Source organism: Propithecus coquereli, unplaced genomic scaffold (assembly GCF_000956105.1).
Source record: "Propithecus coquereli isolate 6110/MARCELLA unplaced genomic scaffold, Pcoq_1.0 Scaffold1, whole genome shotgun sequence".
NCBI classification, from domain to species: domain Eukaryota; kingdom Metazoa; phylum Chordata; class Mammalia; order Primates; family Indriidae; genus Propithecus; species Propithecus coquereli.
This window is the reverse complement of record NW_012133857.1, coordinates 17,318,610-17,339,819: the sequence shown is the minus strand read 5'-3', so window position 1 is coordinate 17,339,819 and position 21,210 is coordinate 17,318,610. Positions and strand designations below refer to the sequence as shown.

The 21,210-nt window shown below is 43.6% G+C and overlaps 1 protein-coding gene across 1 annotated transcript in view; it reads right to left on the bottom strand.

The window, feature by feature from the left end:
• Window positions 1-21,210, bottom strand: part of CACNA2D3 (calcium channel, voltage-dependent, alpha 2/delta subunit 3) — an 869,108-nt gene that overhangs the window by 83,210 nt on the left and 764,688 nt on the right. The window contains exons 28-29 of the mRNA XM_012643362.1: window positions 6,890-6,951; window positions 5,817-5,861 (exon numbers count right to left, since the gene is read on the bottom strand). Of these exons, the coding sequence (XP_012498816.1) occupies window positions 5,817-5,861; window positions 6,890-6,951 (107 nt within the window). The remainder of the gene's footprint in view (window positions 1-5,816; window positions 5,862-6,889; window positions 6,952-21,210) is intronic.

Below are 21,210 nucleotides of genomic sequence, written 5' to 3'. Positions count from 1 at the left end.
AATTCACTTTCCCCTGCTTACATGAGGATTCCAGGACAGGAAGTTGGCAGCAGAGAAGACGCCTTACTGTACTTGAATTTCAAGGTTACGCTAAGTATAAAAAGGCTTGGTCACTCTATTATGCAGGAAACAGGCACTGCCAACTTGGGATTTACAAATCATGGAGAAAATCACAGGTCAAAGGCAGGGTTCTGTGTCCCTGGATGTAGCTCTGGGTCACTTACTCTGAAAGGTGTCATTAAGTTTTCATTATAAGCAATACTGTTACTTTGACTACCTGTAAACAGTGAAAAGCAAACACAGAGACCAGATGACTTCTTAAACAGACCTCCCAGTCAACAATAACTTGAATTAAATTATTATTGAGAAGTGCAGTGGAGTGGAGTAAGCCCACGAGAGTTAGGGGAGCAGGTTTTAGGTTTATGGATCAGTCAGGACAGAATTATCCAGAATCCAGACTGATCAACTGTTTTTTTTCTATGTCACTTTTAAGTAAATAATATTCAATTGCCTTCTCCATACTCCCTATTTGAAGATGAAGAGCATCTTCAAATAGCAAGAATGTGAACACGTTACCCAGGTAATTTATCTGATCCCTTTGGATAACTGAGAGAAGCTCTACTGTTCACCAAAGCAGCCAACTCTTTTATAAAAGAGGATATTTTCTCAACTTTCCTTCACTATGCTACTTTCCTCCTAAATTAAGCCCAACATCTTAGAGGATGTCTTTCTGCCCCCCTGCCCCAAGGGTGCACTAACAGGTTGAAAGGCTTGGAGAAATCAGGAGCTCTAAGTTTTAACAGATATTATAAGTGCCTACTCCACAGCCACCTTTGGCGAAACATCTGGGAATAAGATTGTTCTGAAAATGCAGAGATAAAGGTGGAGAGGGAGGCTGAGAGAAGTTGATGTTTAAAAAATACATCTTTCTGCAACTATTCGATAAACGAATACTGCTCAGAGAAGTCCAATTCTGGGTCACAAAGGCAGGGCAGATAGATACCTGAAGTTAAAGCCCTAACCCAGGCCATGGGGATTGGGAGGTCACAGACTAGAAGGAAAGGGTGCTTGGGAGTGAGAAATCATAGTACCAATCTTGTGTTAACTGGAAAGCGAGATTAGCCTGGAGGCTAAGATACTAGCTTTATGAGCTTTAGAACCAGAGATGCTGACATGTGCTATATCAGTGTGACCTTGAACAAAGTCTTTTAACACTCTGAGTCTCAGTTTTCTTATCTGAAGGATGGAAATAGCAACAACAACCATTCCATAAGGTTGTTGAGAAGATTAAGTAGGAGGGTGCATGTAAAGACCTGGGCATAACCACTAGGGCATAGTAAGTCCTCAAAGAATGTGTGCTTACATCTCATCAGAGAATGTTTACTGGTCACCTACTATGTGCCATTTTTATAAATAACCTCATGCTATAATTTTATGGTTTCTCAGAATGTGGAGTTGTTACATAGTTCATAGCAAGAGATCCTGGAAGTAGGTTGGGTGAGTTTTGTTGCCTTTTGTTACAACTCAACTTAGAAGGCTGGTATTGTACTACCTGTTGTCTTCAATTGTTATGTGTGAGAGAGAGACAGACAGACACCGGGTTCTTACGTCTGAGGATAGGCCCCGAATCTCCAGATCTCAAGCACACAAAGGCACCACTCCTTACTACCTTTTCTCCAGGTCTCACAATCTGATCCCTGATATTTCAGTTATGGAAACACATGGATCCTTATTTCACATTGCTTGTCCTCTCTTTTCATCATAGGCTAACTATCATATCAAAATAATGTCTTTTGAAAAAAATGTATTGCAGAGGGGTCACTTGGGAAAGACATGCTTGGTAGGGGTCACCTGTTCACCTCATCTCAATAGCTGTACAGATGACCCTCAAACCCACCCACTGGCTGGGCTGGGTGGTTAGACATGGAAGCACCTGGCTGCTTGGACCTAGCCCTTCTCCTGGCCCTGTCATAATTTAAACAAGTCTTTCAGATTCCAGAGGAAATGTCCACAAAGACTTCTGAAGTCTTAGTGATAATAGATATTTTTAATCTCTATTGCTCTGGAGCAAGAGAGGGGGGAGTGGACTTTGATGATGAAGTTTGATCCTCTCACTGCCCTCTCACCTTCTCCAAATGCCCAAGTAGGACACACTGTGTCACCTTCCATTATCTCTGCTGACTACTGGTGCTCTTATCAGAGATGGTGGCTGTTGGAAAGGTGAGTGGGAAAGAGAATGATCACAGTGAGGAAACGCTAGCACCCATGCGTCAGACTGAGGTCAGAGGTGGGCATGGCCTGCCTTCCTCCCTTCTATGCTGAATGCCAACCATGTTTTCTTTGACTCGAATAGTCCTTTGCCACCTGTGCACCTCTGCAGTGGTGCTCTCTGCCAGCAAAGCTCTTCTTTTGCTTTAGGCGTTGTCTTCAATGTCATCTTCTTCTCCGCCTTTGGTTGATGTAAATAAACATTACCTCCTCAAAGGAGCCTTCCCTGACCCTTGCATGTTAATTTATCTCACAACACTTATCGCAGTTGATGATCATATAAGCCTATCTCCCTGCTGGCAGGTAAGCTCCAGGAGGGCAGGGGCCATTTCTGACTCTGCTTCTCATTTAGTCTCCAGTGGTCAGCCAGGTACCAGGTACCTAAGAAGGGCTCAGTAGACATGTGTTGAAGGAATGAGTGAGTGTATGAATTGTTGCTTTGCAGGCTCTGAAGTTGACATTCACCCTGGGTGGAATGGCATTCCTTAGAAGTCTTCAGTCAGCCCCATGGCCAGGTCCTCCAAGTCCATGGCTGAGGCTCTGAATGGGCCAACCAAAGATACACCTGTGCAAGATGAGAAGGCATCCAGCCACACTGACTCCACCCACCAGCCAGGGCTCTCCTTACAAGGCCCCCGGGGCGCACTGGTGGGGGAGACAATGGAGCTGGAGTGGATCTAAGGCAAAGTGTGTCTGAGAAGTCTGAGGGAGTAGGGCCGGGTCATCAGTGTGGGAGTAGCCAGAGCATGGGAACTTAATGAGCCCCCACAGCTGTTTTCAATGGGGATCTGATCATTTAAAGGCAGTTGGGGGAGAGGAAGGACATGGTCTCATAGGCCTAATTAAAAGATATAAAAAGAGAATGACACATGGAAAGAGTCTGTTGAAAGAATGGAAAGTGGCCTCGGTGAGAAGGCAGGACTGGCTTTTCCATTTAAAACAATGTCAAATGGTTGCCTGGAGCCAAGATTTAAGAGTCAAAGAAGAAAATGGATGCAAGTTTCAAAGTGCAAACTGAGGACATTTGAACATCTGATCAAGTTCAGAAATCGGGGCAAATTCAAGGCTTAATTTTCAAAGTAGGTGAACCTTTAAATGACATTTGAATGGGGGTTTATCCCAATGATTGCTGAAAGAACATCATTAGTAGTGAGGAGGACATTATAGCCTGTGCTCACTACACCCAGGGGAAATTGTCAGTTGCCTAAAGTGTATATACCATTGCCATCCAAGGTTTTAGATCCAAGTAAACCAACTCGAAGGGAAGAAAAAGTCTTCAGAGTTTTTTTTTTAGTTTATAGCTGACATTTATTGAGTCCTTACCATTGCCAGGAGTCATGCCATGCATTACTCATATCTTATCTCACTCATTCTTCACCATTACTCTGTGCGGTGGACATTTCTATCCCTATTGCATAGAAACTGAGCCACGGATAAGTTCAGAAACTTGCCCAAGGTCACAGAGCTTATTACTATCACAGTCAACTTGAAGCTAGTCAGTCTAACTCTGTAGTTTATGCCTTTAACCACCATGTTATGCCACCTGTAAAATCAGTCATTGAACAACAAACATACACTAGACATTTCCAACTCCAGGCAGGGATCTGTTTCTATTTGTTTTTATATGAGGATGCTCTGAGCAGTGTGGGTTGTGGGAAAATGACTGTCTCTGGTTTTATTCATCAGACTTTTTAACCAACTATCCATTGATCTAATCAACCAGCCAACTACCACTCAACCAACCAATGAGTCAACCAACTAAATAATCAACCAACCATCCAAACTACCATCCATCCCATCAGCCAACCAACCAGCCATCTACACTATCAGCCAACTAACCAACCAACCATCCTTAGTTTTTAACTGTAAGTTGGGATTAGTAATTATATCCACTGCACAAATGAAGAGCTTAACACAGGGCCTCATGACACTGATTAATCAATATTATTACTGAGTTGTGTTGTTTTTGATCTGAGCATTCCAACAAGGCAATAAATGTCTCAAAGACAGAGGGAAGTTTGAAGCCTGCTTGACTATCCTATAAATGGTATTCCTAAACTTACTGAGAAGGTGTTGATCATAACATTTCACAGGGTGCTCTTTCCTAAGGGAAAATTATTTTTGATCTGATGATCAGAAAAAGTTGGGCTTCTACTAAAAGCCTGATTAACTGGATTTTATTCTTTGGATGCTGTGAATCATAACAATTACGATTTTTTTTTTTTTTTTTTTTTTACCTAACTAGCAGCCAGACCCTCTGGGACTGAGCATTTTGTGTTTTAAATTCATCCTAGACTCCCTTTTATATTTCTATACTTATTTTTCCTTTGCCTCTTTCTAAAAATCTACTTCTAATATATGTTTTCTGGGTTGAAATTATGTTTGATTAGGATTTTTCAAATCTCTGTGGTAACAAGAAGGAATATGAATATACGATTATTTTATAAGGTCTAGTTTTTGTATTGACTAATGTTTAACTAACACAGAGAAAGAAAGGCTACATGAGCTGGAGTGAAAAGGCTTTCATGGCTGTACTTGCTTCAAAACATGGGGCAGAGGGTGCATGGAATTGAGTGTTATAAAAACATAAGTAAGACGGGCAGGCTTTGTGCAGTAAAGTGTGGGTTTTTTCTTTTTTCTTTTTCATTTGGGGAAATCGCAGGGATCAACACATCTGGAGTGCAATGGATAAGCCTCACCCTGGGAAAACCACCTTGGTGATCGTGGTATCTCCCCTGCCAGGTAAGTATAAGCATGTTTTTTTCTTTTACTGTTCACGTGTGGAATTAAAATTCCTCCTCCCAAAGATGGCAGGGAGGGGAAGAGAGGGAAGGAGAGAGAGAGATAAGGGAGTCACAGGTCACAGGAAGGAAGCAATATGCTAGAAAGAAAAATTGTGAGTTTCAGAGTTTTTAACTCCTAGATTTTTGACTTGCTTATTATATGACATTAACCAAATCACTTAATTTTTCCCTGGTCCTCAGTTTTCTTTTTTTTTCTTTTTTTAATTTTTTCATTGTTTTCCCATTTCTGATCAGGAAGTCTCTTCACTCCCCAACCTTCATGTTGTCCTTTTGGTTCCAAAATTTACTACTGTTTCTCTTCCATTTGATCTTCCTTTTTTTCCGCAGTACCACGGTCCTCAGTTTTCTTATCTGCAAAATGGCCCACTAATTTCTACCTATTTCACTGAGTTGTTACAAGGATGGAGAGAGATAAGGCATGGGGAAAAAACTTTGAGAATTGTAATGAGAGCTTCAAATGGTAGTAATTTGCATTGTTTCCTATAAATGTCAAAATTCCAATGGTGCTGTCCACGAGACAGTCAAAACACGTTTCCAGCTTTTATAAACTATCTGTTTGGTAGGGGGAGAAAAAAAGAAACAAATCAAATGTCCTCTTCTTGGAGATTGGCCCAGAGCTATGTGTTGACCTGGCCTTGTTTATAGTGTACTCCCTCTCTCAGAAAGCAGCCTCTAAGAGAAAGTACCATCTGTCACCTCCCCTTGCTTGGCCAGGGCAGAAACAGGACCAGGAGGCCATCGTACCTCATCATCGCAGCTGATGGAGCATTTGCCATCCAGAGAGGCGCACTGTGGGGGGGAAAGTAAGAGGAAACGTGTTACTAATGTCACCCAGACATCCCAGTGTCTGCTGTGGCTGCCATTCAGCTATTTGAGGCCACACTATCAAAGTCATGGCCTGTAATGCAAATACCAACTTTCATCCAAAAAGAATGCTCCAGCACGAGTCTTGCCCACCTTCTCTAGAATCAATATTAACTCCAAACAGTAATATAAAAGATACATCAAACAATTTGGGGGGATGCTGGCTCTTTTTCATCTATTTTAATTTATGTTGTCATTCAATGTTAATGATATCTTTTCAAGATTTCAAGTCTTTTGGTAACAAGAAATATAATTATGTAATTATTTAATTTTAAATTAATTAATTCTCAATAACTTTTTTTCAAAAGACCCTGTCTGTGCTCTTATTTTGCAGTTTCCTGAAGTATCTTAATTTAAGAAATGATAAACTATTTTATATTTAGAATTGGGCAGATGAAGGCAACTTATCAGTTACCATTTCTACCAAATTACTGAACAAATACCACTGAGATTACTCAGTCCAGGGAGCACAGCAAAAGGAAAGAATCTCCCAGATTTTCCAAGGCAGAACAGCCCAGAGAAGCCCTCTGGCCAAAGAAGGCAGATATATGCTTCCAGCTTCCACAAACCTAGCTATGCAAAGGCTTTCAAAACTATGATAAAGAGATTCACCAACAAATAAGCAGGCACCACAACAAGATTAGGAGAAAGTCACTATGAAAATCTCATGAAAGTCTCCAATATTTAACAGAAAAACTCCTCTGGAAGGTCACTATCTTGATTCCACAATCAAAACTGTTCCTAGGAGCAAATTCCCTTCTTTGCTCAGCATGGTGTCTAACATGCTGACAACCCTTTATTTTTCAGTAAAATGAAAGGTAATCTGAGCAGCCGGCAGTTCATTTTACAAACATTCATCGGAAATCTAGCGCTGTTAGGCTCCAGGTACCCAAATGAGAACACCTGTATAATAACAGCGTCGCTAATGCTTCAAGATGCTGATTATAACTTACCTGTCTGCTGGCAGTCCAGAACTTCCTTTGGAAAAATTCAAGTTTCATCTGAATGCCTACAGCTGGGACAAATTATAAATAAAACAAGGCATTAGAGATCCCTTTATACAATTATTTAAGATTATCATTGAAAATTATCCATCATGGTGAGAAGCTGATATAAGCATATCAAATAAAATTCACAGTGAAGCATACAACTAAAACATTTTATCTTTCAGGCAAAGCATTCCCAAGTTTACCTGTATTCATAGAACTCTTGATACAGAACAAACTGAGCACAGTGCAGATGGCTTGTCGGAGACATGTCGCTTTAGTGTTTCTAAAATTCATATACTTTTGGGTCCCTCCACCCCACCCCAACACAAGCTGAAAACAGGAGTGAAAAAAAAAAAGATATGCAGAAGATCACTATTTTTTCAGTTCTTGTTTCAGCTATTGCTGTATGAACTTGTATGTCTAAAATGTGTACTCTGCTTTCTGAGATACAAAATTTGAAAGCACGTGTCATGAGGCTGGTATTTGGAAGTGGGTGACTTTACTATGATGGGACTTAGTTTAACTGGCCCCCTAGAGTCCACATCACAAAGTTCTTCTCTGCCTAAGAACTGTGGCAAAATTATACAATTCTTTGTCTGCGGAAAGCTTTCTATAGCAACAGTGACTAGTGATAGAAACATATAAAAAGGGAAACGGGTTAAGAAAGTGACTTGAAACTCTGGGAAGTGGAATTTGGTGGAACCTCAAAACTCTAGCATGAACAAGCTCACGGTATTTCTCTCCAGGAAGCCAAGACAATGTAACTCTTGAAACTATTCAGAGGTGAGAAAACTTTGGAGAAGTTCAAAAGAATGAGACTCTGCAGGAAACCCTGGACCCCCCAGGGGATGCCCTTTACCCCAGCACAGTTTTGCAAACTTCAGCCTGTTCAGCACAACCTCCCCCACTTCTGCCGTATCTGCAAACCATCAGTACAGTTACTTATCTTTCCACACTTCTTTCTTTTGCTTAAATACCTACAGTAACTTCAACCTCAATATTGTAACACCCATCAAAAGAAATACACAGTTACAAGAAAAAAAGTTCACTTACATACTCTCAAATTTTTGCGTGTCACCCGTTTCTGACCCCACGTTTAGGTAATCATTGCTGTGCTGGTTTCAGGAACTTGGAGATTCATAAAGGTCTTGGGCTATTACCCTTAAACTATTAGGTGCATTTATACTTCCTAAAAAAATTTTTGAAGCAAGCCCTGAGAATAAAGGTTAACTGGGTGTCCATATTTGGAGAAACTTGCCATCTGTCTCTGGCCTTAGAATTTCAGACTTTAGGATAAGACTGGAGCTGAGTACAGCTGCAATATGCAGAATGTGAATAGTCTCTGAAATGCACCGTTTCAGCACTGTGGGCCCATCCTGCTCTGACCCAAGTGTCCTCTGTCCTCTGGGCCGTAAAGTCCCCAAGAGCAGGGACCTGTATTTGCTCCCTGCTGGGCCCCTGCCCCGTGCAAGGTGTTGAATACACAGATGAGCCATCAGTAAATGCTTGCTTTTTTTTTTTTTTAACCTTTTAAGTGATAGAATCAGCAAGTACAGAGAAATGTGAAAGAGTAACATCCACATGAATTATAATCACACTTAAAGGGTTCTGCAGGGATGGTTGTTAACTCATTAGAACCGACTGAGAACTTTAACAAAAAATACTGATGCCTGAGTGCCTCCCCCCTCCCGGCCAAGACCATTTAAATCAGAATTTCTAAGGATAAGGGTCTAGGCACGAGTATTTTTTAAAAGCACCCCAGGTGATTTTAATGTGCGGCCAGGGTCGAGGATGGTTACTCTATAGCTTGGTAAACTGGCTATCGAGGGCTACTACAATGTGGGACCCTTGGCCAGACTCTAACATAAGCTACTCTTCCCAGCCCTGCAGAATTTCAGAGACCTGAAGGGGGGTGATTTTGGAGTCTGAAGGTTGTTACTGCATTTCAAATAAATCTCATCTTCCAAATGGCTGACAGGCCAGGGCACAGGGTGCCCACCAGAGTGCAGGCTGCTGGGTTTTGCTCAGACCCACCAGCAGGCAGAGGTGAGGGCTGGCCCTGCACTAAAGTATGGGCTTGGAACAAGTATCTCTGGTTTTACCAAAGGCAGACCGGGGCTGGCTGAAAACTGACTTCAGAGCAGGGGCCTCAAAACTGTGTGACATCCGATAACCGGTGTCCAAGAGGAGGGTGGGAAATGTGTTCATGCGTCTTCCTCCGTGTCTCTTTACAGCTCCCCTCCTGCATCGCTCCCCACCAGGCCACCTCTCAGGGCCAAGGTCGCCAGCCACAGCAAGCTGCAAGGTCCCACAGGGTAAAGCATGAGGAGTCCCTGAAAGAGTCACTCCACGGTAGTCTTTCCAGGGGGCTCCTCCTTCCAACAGCCAGAGCCGCCCCTGGCCCGCCCGTCATCTCTTGAGTTCCTCTGTCAGCCACCTGCGCTCTTTCTGAGCCCCCTCCCATTCTCTGATGGAGCCCCGTCTTCACCTCCCTAATGAAGCTAGCTGCTCCCTCCTGGGTGTTTATCCGTCTCACATATTTGGAGCCTGCTCTCATCTGCCCTGTTGGTCCTGCACCCCAGCTCCTCACGGTGCTTTAATCTTTCCTCATGAGTCAGTCCCTCCATCCCATTAATCATGTGGCTGCTTCTCTCTGATCTCCCTCCAGCAGGCTGCATCCTCACCCTGGTCCTGATGCCCTAAACTAGACGCCGATGCCCTCGCTCCTCACTCACCCCCCTGTCTGAGCCATGAGGTTGCTGTCCAGGCCCCAGATCATCCTGGCTGCAACCGGTCTGCCTGGATCTGCCCCGGCTGCACTCCTGATGGCTGGCCCCCTGCCCCTCCAGCAATACTGGCCCCTGATTCCCGTGGCTTATCTGGGTTTTCAGTATTTTACCTACAAGTCGACATACTCATCTATGATTAAGAGACCCACAACCCCATTTGTGGGTCAACTTCCTGAGCACTTGTTCAGTGCGAGCTCTACGCTGGGTACCAAGGGGGATGAGGCCTCATGCTCCCTCAGCGTCTAGTTGAGGGGTAGCCCCATGGCAAAAGCTGCATCAGAGGAATAAACAAAGAGCTGTGGAGCACAGATGATGGGGCTGACTTGGCCTGGGGGTGCTGGCGAGAGCTTTGTGTAAGACAAGGCATGGAGACCGGGCGCATGTGAAAGTAAGAATGAGAGAAGATGGCGATCCACATGGAGACGACAGCACAGGAATGGGGTAGGGGTGGGGGGTGGCTATTTAAAGGCCATCGTGTGTTCTGAGGCTTGAGAAGAACGGGAATGGGGGTCTGGTTGTGCAGGCCGAGGTCAAATGGCAAACAGTCTTAAATGTCAGGCCAAGGCATCTGAAGAGTACCCAGTAGGCCAGGGATTGGCCCAAGGGCTGAATGCAGCCTCTTCTTGTAAATAAACTTTTATTGGAACGCAGCCACACTCATTTGTTTGCATATTGTCTATGGCTTCAAAGGCAGAGCTGAGTAATTGCAACAGAGAGTGCATGGCCCACAAAGCCTCAATTATTGACTCTCTGGTCCTTTACAGAAAAGGTACGCTGACACCTGCTGTAGATGCCATTAAAGATCTTTAAGAAGTGGCAGGATCAGATTTATATTTTGGACAGTTCGCTCTGAAAGCCTGCAGGGGAAGTGCTTGGGAAAGGGCCTGGACAATGGAAGATACACAGTCTCTCGGGGATTGGGCTAATTATTTCTTAAGCATGAAAATGATTTAAAGTGCAAAAGCCACAACAACAAAAAATAAGCACAAAAAGTATCCCTCACACACAACAAACAAGCAAATATACAAAAATGCTTAAGAGCGTCCTATGGCCAGTTCTATTCAAAAAAAGAAATATGACCTGCCACAAACAGAAATGTACCTTGTTTTCACTCGTTTCCTTTGTTTTACATGTTTTTTTTTTTTCAACCTGTATCAGAGAAAACATGACTACTTTGGCAAGTTCCACCCTCTCCCCTTGGCCTCCGCATAATAACCTGAGGTATTTGTCAAGCCCATCTATTTCGTTCTTTCAACAACATTTCAAGCCATAACAGTATATTCTGATTCAATTCAGTCTCTCTAATTTAATAAGGAAAACAAGGACAGAAAATTCTTTAGTGTAACCCAAATCCCAAGGAGAGTGCAGAAAATAAAAACACCATTCCTGGGGTTTTAAATTTTTTAGACAGTCCAGAAAATCATCAACATATCTCCCCTGGAGTTCATGGTGCTCCTCACTGTAATTTGATTACAAATGTTCCAGGGCTTCCTGCTAGGAATCTTCCTCACATGGATAGAGGCAGAGTCCCTTTTACATAACAGCATGATGGTACCTTACTCACCTCCCAGGAGCAGAACAGATGCAGAAAAAATTATTCTACAGGATCCTTCCCAATATACCAATATCAGGCAAGTCTCCTAGGACAGTGACCCTAAGATGCTGGGATGTGCTTTGGAAACCAACAAAACAGCAAAATTATTGTTATGAGAATTGCCATCCCAAAGAGCCCAGAACCCTTTCCCATGACATACTCAGGCATCTCAAGCACTGACATCTCTTTTGGTTTGAATTATCCCTGTGACTGGTCTTGTGACTCATCGTAATACTCTAAGATGGCCTGAGCACAGATATTCATCTTAGTCATATAGATCGCAGACCCTCAATAAAGTACCTTCCTTCCAGACTTCCTCTTTTCTCATCTTTCTAACTTCCTCCCTACCTACTTTTTCCCCTCCCTTCCTCCATTCCTTCCTCCCATGTTTATCAGAAACCTAGTACATGCTAGGTGGTGGGTGTATTGAGATAAAATTGTTGAGGGATTCAACAGCCAGGGGTGGGGCCCTGGGGAGGCAGCCAAATCACTGAAGAGAGATTTGCACTTCAGCATTCTCAGAGCTGACAGAGATAAGCACAGGGCATCAACTAGCACCAAAACACACAGACCGCTTGATTTTCACAATGTCAGTGATTAGTGCACTTGAATGTAGGAATAGGAAGCTGACCTCCCAAATGTTCCATTCCTGTGCTGTCCATATCAGGGGTTATTAGCTACATGTGGCTATTTAAATTAAAATTGATTAAAATTAAATAAAATTCATAACTAATTCCTTAGTTACACTAGCCATGTTTCAAGTGCTCAATAGCCACACAGGGCTACTGGCTACTGTTCTGGATCATGCAGATCTAGAACATTCCCATCATTGCACAGTTCTACGGGACAGTGATCAATGACCACAGGAGGGATAACAGAGAAGAACTGGACACTGGCACTCCTTCGGGATTGAAGGTAAAGTTCTCCGCAGACCTGCACATTCTACCACTCCCTGGAAGTGGAAGAAATGATGAGTTGGGTATGGAGGGTTTAGATCAGATGGGACTGCCAGCATGAGATGGCCTGGATTTGCAAGGGGAAGTTGGTAATTAGTTTGAGAGAACCCCAAAGAAATCAATGCAACGTGCTCGATGTGGCTACCACCCCCAAGATTTATTTATTTTGCTTTATAAAATTTGAGAATACAAATTACATTTCCAGTGCTATTATATTCAAATGCATTCAAGATGAAATCATGCATGCACGCATCACGTATCACGTTAATAGACATGCATTCAAGTGTAATCTGAAACTCACAAAATAACAATGCTACATGTAAAATTAGAAATAAAATAACTCTTCGTATTGTATTCGTTTAGAAATAATTTTCTGTTGGCTTTGCCTCAACTTGCAACATTCCCCTAGGAGCACAGATTTGGCTTGTGAAGTAGCACTCACCATACCTGGCACCCAAGTTCACCAAAACACCCTACTTCCACTTGCATGATCCCCCAGTGACACAATACATTCGCATACACGTGGATGCTCATCCAGAAGACATAAAAACACGCCTGCCACCATCAATGAATTCTAACATTTTGCCAGGAGAATTTCTTGGGAACCCTGTTTTTTAAAGACCACTGCTGTATGTCCTTAGGTATGTCACTTTACCTCTCTGTCTCTACCCAGAGAGTGACACTGCCTCTAGCTTCTGAACAGAAATTTTGTGGGACAGAAATAAATGAGACTAAATCAAATCGTGGGCATTGGAACACTCTCATGAGTTGATACTGTTGTCAACATTCATGTTATGATTTGCTTCTAGACCTTTTTATTATTTATTCTTATGTTTCATGACCAATACACTTTTCATGCCAATACGTTGAGACTGAGTAGAAAATTCAACCATGACAAACCCAAACTGTCCACTGCTAGTGATGTTCTGTAGGGTGTTACATCAGTGAGTAAATGCTTTATACAATCAGACATCAGCTGCACAAGCTCTTAGAGAATGGACCTTTTCCCTTCAGGATTAATGAAAGGTGTACTTTACTATTCAACCCCAAGCTATGGTTTAAATGTTTGTCCTCTCCAAAACTCATGTTGAAACTTAATCTCCAATGTGCTAGTATTGAGAGGTGACTGGGCTCATGAGCCCTCATCAATGGATCACCTTTAAGAGGTGATCGGGCTCATGAGCCCTCATGAATGGATTAATCAATTCATAGATTAATGGATTAATGTGTTATCATGGGAGTGGGACTGTAGCTTTATAAGAAGAGGAAGAGAGATCCGAGCTGGCCCCCTTGCCACGTGAGGCCCTGTGCTGCCTTGGGACTCTGCAGAAAGTCCCTATCAGCAAGAGGGCCCTCACCAGATGTGGCTCTTGACCTTGGACTTAACCTCTGAGAAGAACCTACAAGAAATAAATTCCTTTTCTTTATAAATTACCCAGTTTCAAGTATTCTGTTATAAGCAACAGAAAGTGGACTTAGATATCCTGTTATTCACCCCTCTTTGAAACTGTGATTGTTTGTGAATACTCAGGACAAGGCAAGACAGGTCAGGGTGCAGAATCCAAAATGATTACTGTCCCCAACAGTGGGGCCATCAGCTCCATGTGCACATCAACCAGGCTACCTGGCCACACAGCCTCTGAACGTAATTTTTGTGGGACAGAAATAAATGAGACTAAACAAAATCATGGGTATTGAAACACTCTGACAAGTTGATGGTGTTGTCAACATTGGTGCTGTGATTTGCTCCTAGACCTTTTTATTATTTATTCTTATATTTCATGGCCAATACGTTGTTTATGCCAATATGCTGAGACTGAAGTTCTGTTCAGAGGCCTGGCTACTGCTGGCAGGATGGAGACAACTGTCATTCTGTTCTGGAGCACAGGCAGAGAGTCAGATCCCAGAGATGCTCTGCACTACTTGGCCCACAAGCAGGAGAGATTTTTCCTAATGGATTCCAATTCATCGGTAGAGATATAGTAGAAAACTTTACCTTTATTAGAAAAAATAAAACTATAATAAGTTAGTAATGAATAAATTACCTACTAAGGATTTCCCATGTATTTCATCTTGTAGGAGTGGAACAACTTTTCTTAAAACCCAAATTTTAAAAATACATGCTCACCCAGATTTTCTTATCCAGAAAATTAGCCTCCTTGCTGGTCATAGTTCTCAAGGAGGGAAGGGTCTATTTTTACCTGGCTGGGTTAATATCTCTCATCAGTCTAAGTCCCCCTTTGATGGCACCCCTGAATTTTTATTTCTTTGTGCACCATGGCAAAGATCGCTGGCAGTGATAGTAACAAGACCTGGCACATTTGGATTCCAACTTGCCTTCATTAACGGTCAACCGTAATAGCTGTTAGCCAAGCCACATTTGTTTAAATGTTTTCTCCTGTTTGTTTTCAAAATAGTTAATTGCAAATAGAACTAACAATGAATCTGGATGTCACTTTTTTGGAATGCTTCATGATTAACGCGGGGTTTGGAAGAAGGCCACTGTTCTGGAGCACTGAAGAAAAGAACTCTAACCTTCCTTGCGTCCAATGTGAGCCCATTCCAGAGGCCTGCTAATGTCCAGGATAAATGACTTACCACATGAATAACAATTTAAAACCGTAATGTGAATTATGACATAACTCATCTGTTAAATATTTCATGTGAAGATTTTAATGAATTGCATGATGGAATGTTGGACAAAAGAGACAACTGAAATCCTGGGACTAATTTGGGCGAAACTGAGAACAGAGTATCCTGGGGAAGATGAGAAGGAAGGAAAGGCAGCTGCACTCATGTCCCCCTGGGTGTCAGACTGGCAAATTCAAAAGCTTTCTTAAAAGATTATAGGCAAGGGAGAACAATCAGCAACAACCTTTGGAAAAATATTTAGATCAAAGCAATATGTGTTTGCTATAATCTTGGTAAAGCCTGAACATTAATCTCCAAGCTATGGTATTATTTCAGAAATTATTTAAAAAAAAAAATTCTCACAGCAGCAGACACACCTCATATTTTAGCCTGCTCTGAATAAAGAAATACAATGATAAAAGGGGAGGAGGTATTTTAAATATAACCCCCTAATCGACTGCATATTTTGCTTCTGAAGTATTCCCTGTGGTATGGGGGTGGGTGGGTAATCTTTCTTATATACGCTTTTAAATAACAAAGAGCTACATAATATATGTCTGTGGTGAGAGAGAGGGAGGAGAAACAAGGTTCACACTATCACTCGATTGACAAGGCCCTAGCAGAAGATTTTCTTTGAAGACTCATCGCTGTAGAGGCCTATTTTAATCTAAAACCATCCCTCCCTGCTGTCTGTGACTGGCTTCTGGGAACGTGTGTAGGAAGGCCTAATCCATTTGCCCACACATTTCTTTCATAATCACTTTGTTTTTGTCCTGTCAGAGCGTCTTGGGAGCAGTCACCTTTGGTAAAGTATAATAAATGACAATTATAAATGTTTCCTCCATTTGGGTTCTAGTTACTTGACGGGATCGATGTTGAAAAGAATTAGCAGGGCTGTGGAATGGAATAATAATTTTCTTTTTGCCCCTGAGGTAATCTGGAAGCATTTTTCCAGATTTCATCTGAAGAAACCTATATTCCCTCAGCTTTCAGAGGCTGCTGGAGCTAGCATCAAATAGTTTTTGTCAGATCATTTTATGCTCACAAAACTCTTCAAATAATATTATTTCAATAAAGTTTTTTAGCCAATACATTTTTAGAGTCAATTCCCACCCTTTCAACCTTTCAGAATAAAACGTTTAAGCCTCAGGCTTCATTGTATTTTAATCAAGGCTGCACAAATCAATGTCCGTTAAAATTACAAGCTCCAAATTATAGCTCCCTAGTTAATAATTTCTTATTAGGTCACCACCTTATAACAGTTACCAAAGAGACTATAACAAAATTGGGGGTCAAATTTCTAAACATTTCAAACTCATAATAGAATGGCCACATGTATTTGCCAAACATCTCTGAGTTGGATGTTTATGACTATATTTAATACAAAATAGCACTAAAATATCCACGCGAGTAGCCCACAGAGCTGGAGGGATGCCTCCAAATCCTCTCATTCTCAGGCTCACGTTACAGGGCATGGAGAAGGGAAGGGACCTGTCCAAGCATACCCAGCTCACTGGAGGGATGCTGAGTCCCCTTCAGAGCTCCCAAACTCAAATTCCCTCTGGGGCTGGGTGGGAGCTATGGTGAACTGGACACCACCCTATGCCAGTCATCAAGGGAGCTGCAGAGCTCAGCTCAGCCCATCTGGTGCCTTGTGGGAACATGAGACTTAATATGTATTAAGATAGTTCATTCAAAAAATTTACAGCACTTTGATAGGACTGCCAGATAAAATATTTTTGATTTGCTAAATCTGGGAACCCTAGGCTGAGGGTCCTATCGCATATCCTCAAGCAATGACCTGGGGTGACCTCTGGGGCACACTTAGTCCTGCGAGGGTTGAGACAGTTTGCGTCCTGCAGCATAGCCATCAGGACTGGGGACCAAGGCCAGCTCCATCAACAAGACTTTCATGACTTCACTATTTGTTCCAGAAAAATTCTTGCCCACAAAGATAAACAGGCAAAAAATATTTCATGATTTGCTTGAGAAACTTGCCCAAAGTCAATTTTTCTGAACAACCAGGCTGATCAGGCCACCCCCCTTTTCAGGACAATATGGCTCCACCAGAGAAACTGCTTATATATCAAACAACTATTGTTTTACCAAGAGTCAAGAGCAGTCCACCAACCTTAAAGTAGCCCAGTCCCAACCAGATCCCCACCTAGATCCCAAAACCCCATAAATATCTACCCTGGCCTCCTCTTTCCGAGACATTACTGGGACTATCAAGGTGGCCGGCGTTCTGCCTACTGCAGAAGGAAACGAGCCTGACTTTGCTCTATCCACTGAATATTCTCACGTTCTTCCTGTCAACAGTTAAACCTGCTTCATTTTTCTTCATGGCATTTATCAATATTTGACATTACATTATATGATGCATTATTTATTTATTGTACTTCATGCCCACCCAACTGGAGTCTGGGACTGTTTGTATCCTGCTCTATTCCCTGTGCTTGGAGAAATGCCCAGCGCAGGCAGTCCCTTGTAAATACACACTAAATGAATAACTGGATGGTTGGATGCCATGTTGATGGTCATGTCAATGATTCTCAGATAGTTTTCTCTCTCAGGAGACCTACCTTTGCCATCCAGGTGGTTTGAACTCAGGATAGAAAAGGTTCTCATCTGGGGAGGAAAGGATGTGAGATGGGAGCGGATCTGTGCTTTGGAAATAGCTACAGGTGAAGGTGGTGGGCCACATGGTTTGTGCAAGAGGGACTGGGTAGGAGTTGGAAACATTCATCCCACCTGGTAAGAGACGGACTTCCACTGAGCAAAGTTCCCTGGGAAGGAGAGGTGTGATCTTGCTTCTAACCCCTCCTGACTGGGTGAAGCCTGAAACCCCTCAGTTTTGCCATAGGCACACCAGTCTCATCTATATCTGGCCAGATACGACCTCTTCCCAACACACACACCAAACTTCGAGGCTCTGTCATTTTATTTTAAAAAACAGGGTCTCACTATACCACCTAGGCTGGTCTCGAACTCGTACCCTCAAGACATCCTCCTGCCTCAGCCTCCTGAGTAGCGGGGACTACAGGCTCTCTCATTTTAGTTTGGCAAATTTCAACATGCTTTTGCTTCCAAATAAGTTATTTCATGAAACATATCTCCCTGCTCACCAGACACGCCTCTAAATTACATAAGGCATATTCCATGATGAAAATTATTTTACAAATTGGGTCATGGGAATTATATCACATAGTAGTAGTAGCAGTAGTGATAATAGTAATTAATACCATTTATTTAGCTTCCTACCATGTGCCAGGTGTCTGCTAGAAGCTTGAGATACTGTATTGCCAATGCTCATAACACCCTGAAAACTTGATATCTGAGAAAAGCAAGGATCATAGAAGTTATAGGCCTAAAATCTCCTAAGAGGAAGTTACCTTCACCCTTGTTTTCAACTCACACAGCAAAGCCAAACAGGCTTTCACAACTGTGAGTTCTAGCATGTTCTCAGTGTTTTCTCCTGTCAGGCAACATGCAGACTGGAGGTATCAGAGTGAGTTACCTGCCATTCTCTACCCAAACATTCCGGAATATTTGCACCAATTACTGCATCTCAATGTTCAAATTGGTTCTGTCTTTCCCAGACAATGATGACTGATTGACTTAAGTTATTGGGCCACTACCTTAAGATTACTCTGAGAACTAATTACCTAATCTGGAGGTAGAGTTAAGAGAACTCTTCACTAAGAAGGCAGGATCTGTAGGATGAGTAAGAATTTACAAGAACCCGTGGCCAGGTGGAGAGGGAGGGTGGAGAGAGTACTTAAAGCTTCGTGCAAAATCCCAAGCAGGCACTGAGTCTGGAGAGACTGAGAAGGCCCAGACCATCACTGTGGCAGATGTGAGTGAGGAAGCTGAACTTCCCTGGTCTTTATAAGACAAGGACTAGGAGGTTTAAACAAAAACTGGTGATCATTCTGGGGATGGCTCGTCACAGTAAAATTGTCCTCTTGATGGTGGTTCAATAGGACCATCACTGCCTGTCTTTATCCAAAAGCTCCATTTCATTTAACGTGGAAAGGGTGACCAAGCCAGAAACAGCCAAGGGGAGACCGTGTACTCACGAGTATGCTCGTGCAGCGAGGCAGCCCGGAAAGGCAAATCCAGCTGCCATCGGGCCTGGTTCCCTCTGGCCATGCAGATAACATTCCAAAGTCAAACACCTGAGTGGCAAATGTGCATGGCTGTAGAAGACCTGGCCCAAGGCAGATCCTCCCCAGCACAACTACACACAAGGTGATTATGAGTAGGGAGGAAGAAGGAAACAGGGGAACATTAATGAGAGGGGCAGACAGCACTCTGGAATAATCAAGAATTTTTTTTCCTCCAACCTCTTGGAATCTCAGGACCTTATAATATTGGGAATCAGCCCTGGAGTGAAGAATTCCAGTTTTGTCCTATACTTTAATCAGGCAGATGTTGAGGATGAACGAGCCACCTTTTGTTGCTAAGTGATTGCTCCTGGAGTCTCTCATCTGGGTTCCTGAGCAGACTTCCAGGACAGGCTGAGCTGGTCAGGTCTCCAGAGGGCCGTTGGGTAGGGCAGGCACTACCTTTTCTGATTTGGCAGAAATCCTTCTCATCGGGGCCCGTGCCCAAGGGCCACCTCTGTAGGCAGAGGCCTCAGTGGTGAGCGAGGCTGTCACTTTCTCCATTCCATCAAGATTCTGTTCCAGCTCAAAAACTGATACCCCAAAGACTGGCACTTTGATGTGCTGAGAGGCCTCAGAATCCTCCAACCTAGTCTTGTCCCCTCCACCCTAAGTGCAGGGAGGGACTGTCTCTGGAATTTTCTTGTCTGACCAAGAGAACTTCTTTCCAAAAGACACGCAATTGTCTGAACCCCCTTCCTGGGGAATCTGATCAAATAACCAGGAAAGATGGACCAATAGAGAAGGGAGAGGCTGGGAGTCCTCAGCACGCCCAGACAGACTTTTCATCTATGCTTCTCAGGGCAGCTCCGAGAGAATACGGGGCACTTTACCTGCACAGTAAGACAGGCTTTGTTCCTGTGCAGCTCTGGCCCCACCTTCCCCAGTGTCTGCCTCTCCCGGCCCCCAGGTCCCCACCTTTTCCCTCCCCTAGGAAAAAGGTGTATACCATATAAAAGCTTCTGTACTGCACTGGGCTCTTGGGTAATCATTCTGCGATTTCCCTGTGTTGTGCATGTTAAAATAAATTTTGTATGGCTTTTCTCCTATTAATCTGCCTTTTGTCAGCTGATTTTTCAGCAAACCTTCAGAGGGTGAAGGGGATTTTACTCTTTATCCTGACTGTTCCCTAGGCACGGCTGGGGCCCAGGGGCCCAGTGAGCACTCAATGTAAGCCGACCGAATAAATGGATGAGCAAATGCCCTGTATTTCAGACACTGGGCAGTTCATCAGCCGCCTCTCACGCTCTTTCTGAGGGCTCGCAGTTGTTACCAATGTTCTCCTTTTCAGTTTCCTGGCACCCATTGGCTCCTCTCCACTCCTCCCACTAAAGCAGGCCATGCATGAGGCCTCAGGGAATGGAGGACACAGAGGAGTCCAGAGAATAAAGGAGTGAATTCTAGATTTTTGAGTCTTAGAAGCTGAGGCCCTGGCCGGGCGCGGTGGCTCACGCCTGTAATCCTAGCTCTCTGGGAGGCCGAGGCGGGCAGATTGTTTGAGCTCAGGAGTTCGAGACCAGCCTGAGCAAGAGCGAGACCCCCGTCTCTACCAAAAATAGAAAGAAATTAATTGGACAGCTAAAAATATATATAGAAAAAATTAGCCGGGCATGGTGGCGCATGCCTGTAGTCCCAGCTAGTCGGGAGGCTGAGGCAGTAGGATTGCTTGAGCCCGGGAATTTAAGGTTGCTGTGAGCTAGGCTGATGCCACGGCACTCACTCTAGCCAGGGCAACAAAAGTGAAATTCTGTCTCAAAAAAAAAAAAAAAAGCTGAGGCCCACAGCAATCTCAGGGCAGGAAGGCAAACGAGGGAACAGCCTGGGCCAGTCATCTCTGTACCCTGCCTCCAGCCCCACACACTACTCGGGAAAGGCGATCCGGGCAGGGACGGGAGGAGAAGCACAGGGAAGCCAAGGGCTGGCAGAGGGCAAGATCTGTGTCACATGTCCCTGCAGGTGTCCGCCATCCTCCTCCAAGGCTGATTCCCAGGTCGGAGTGGGGATGCCCAGAGCAGAGGGGAGTATTCCCCTCCATAACCTCCTGGTAGAGTCTGCCCTCTACCCATGCTAAAAAGTGGTAGGACCCCTGGGCTTCCCCTCGCCCAGCCTTGCTACTGCAGGAAAGGAGACAGCCTCTCAGAGGCCACAG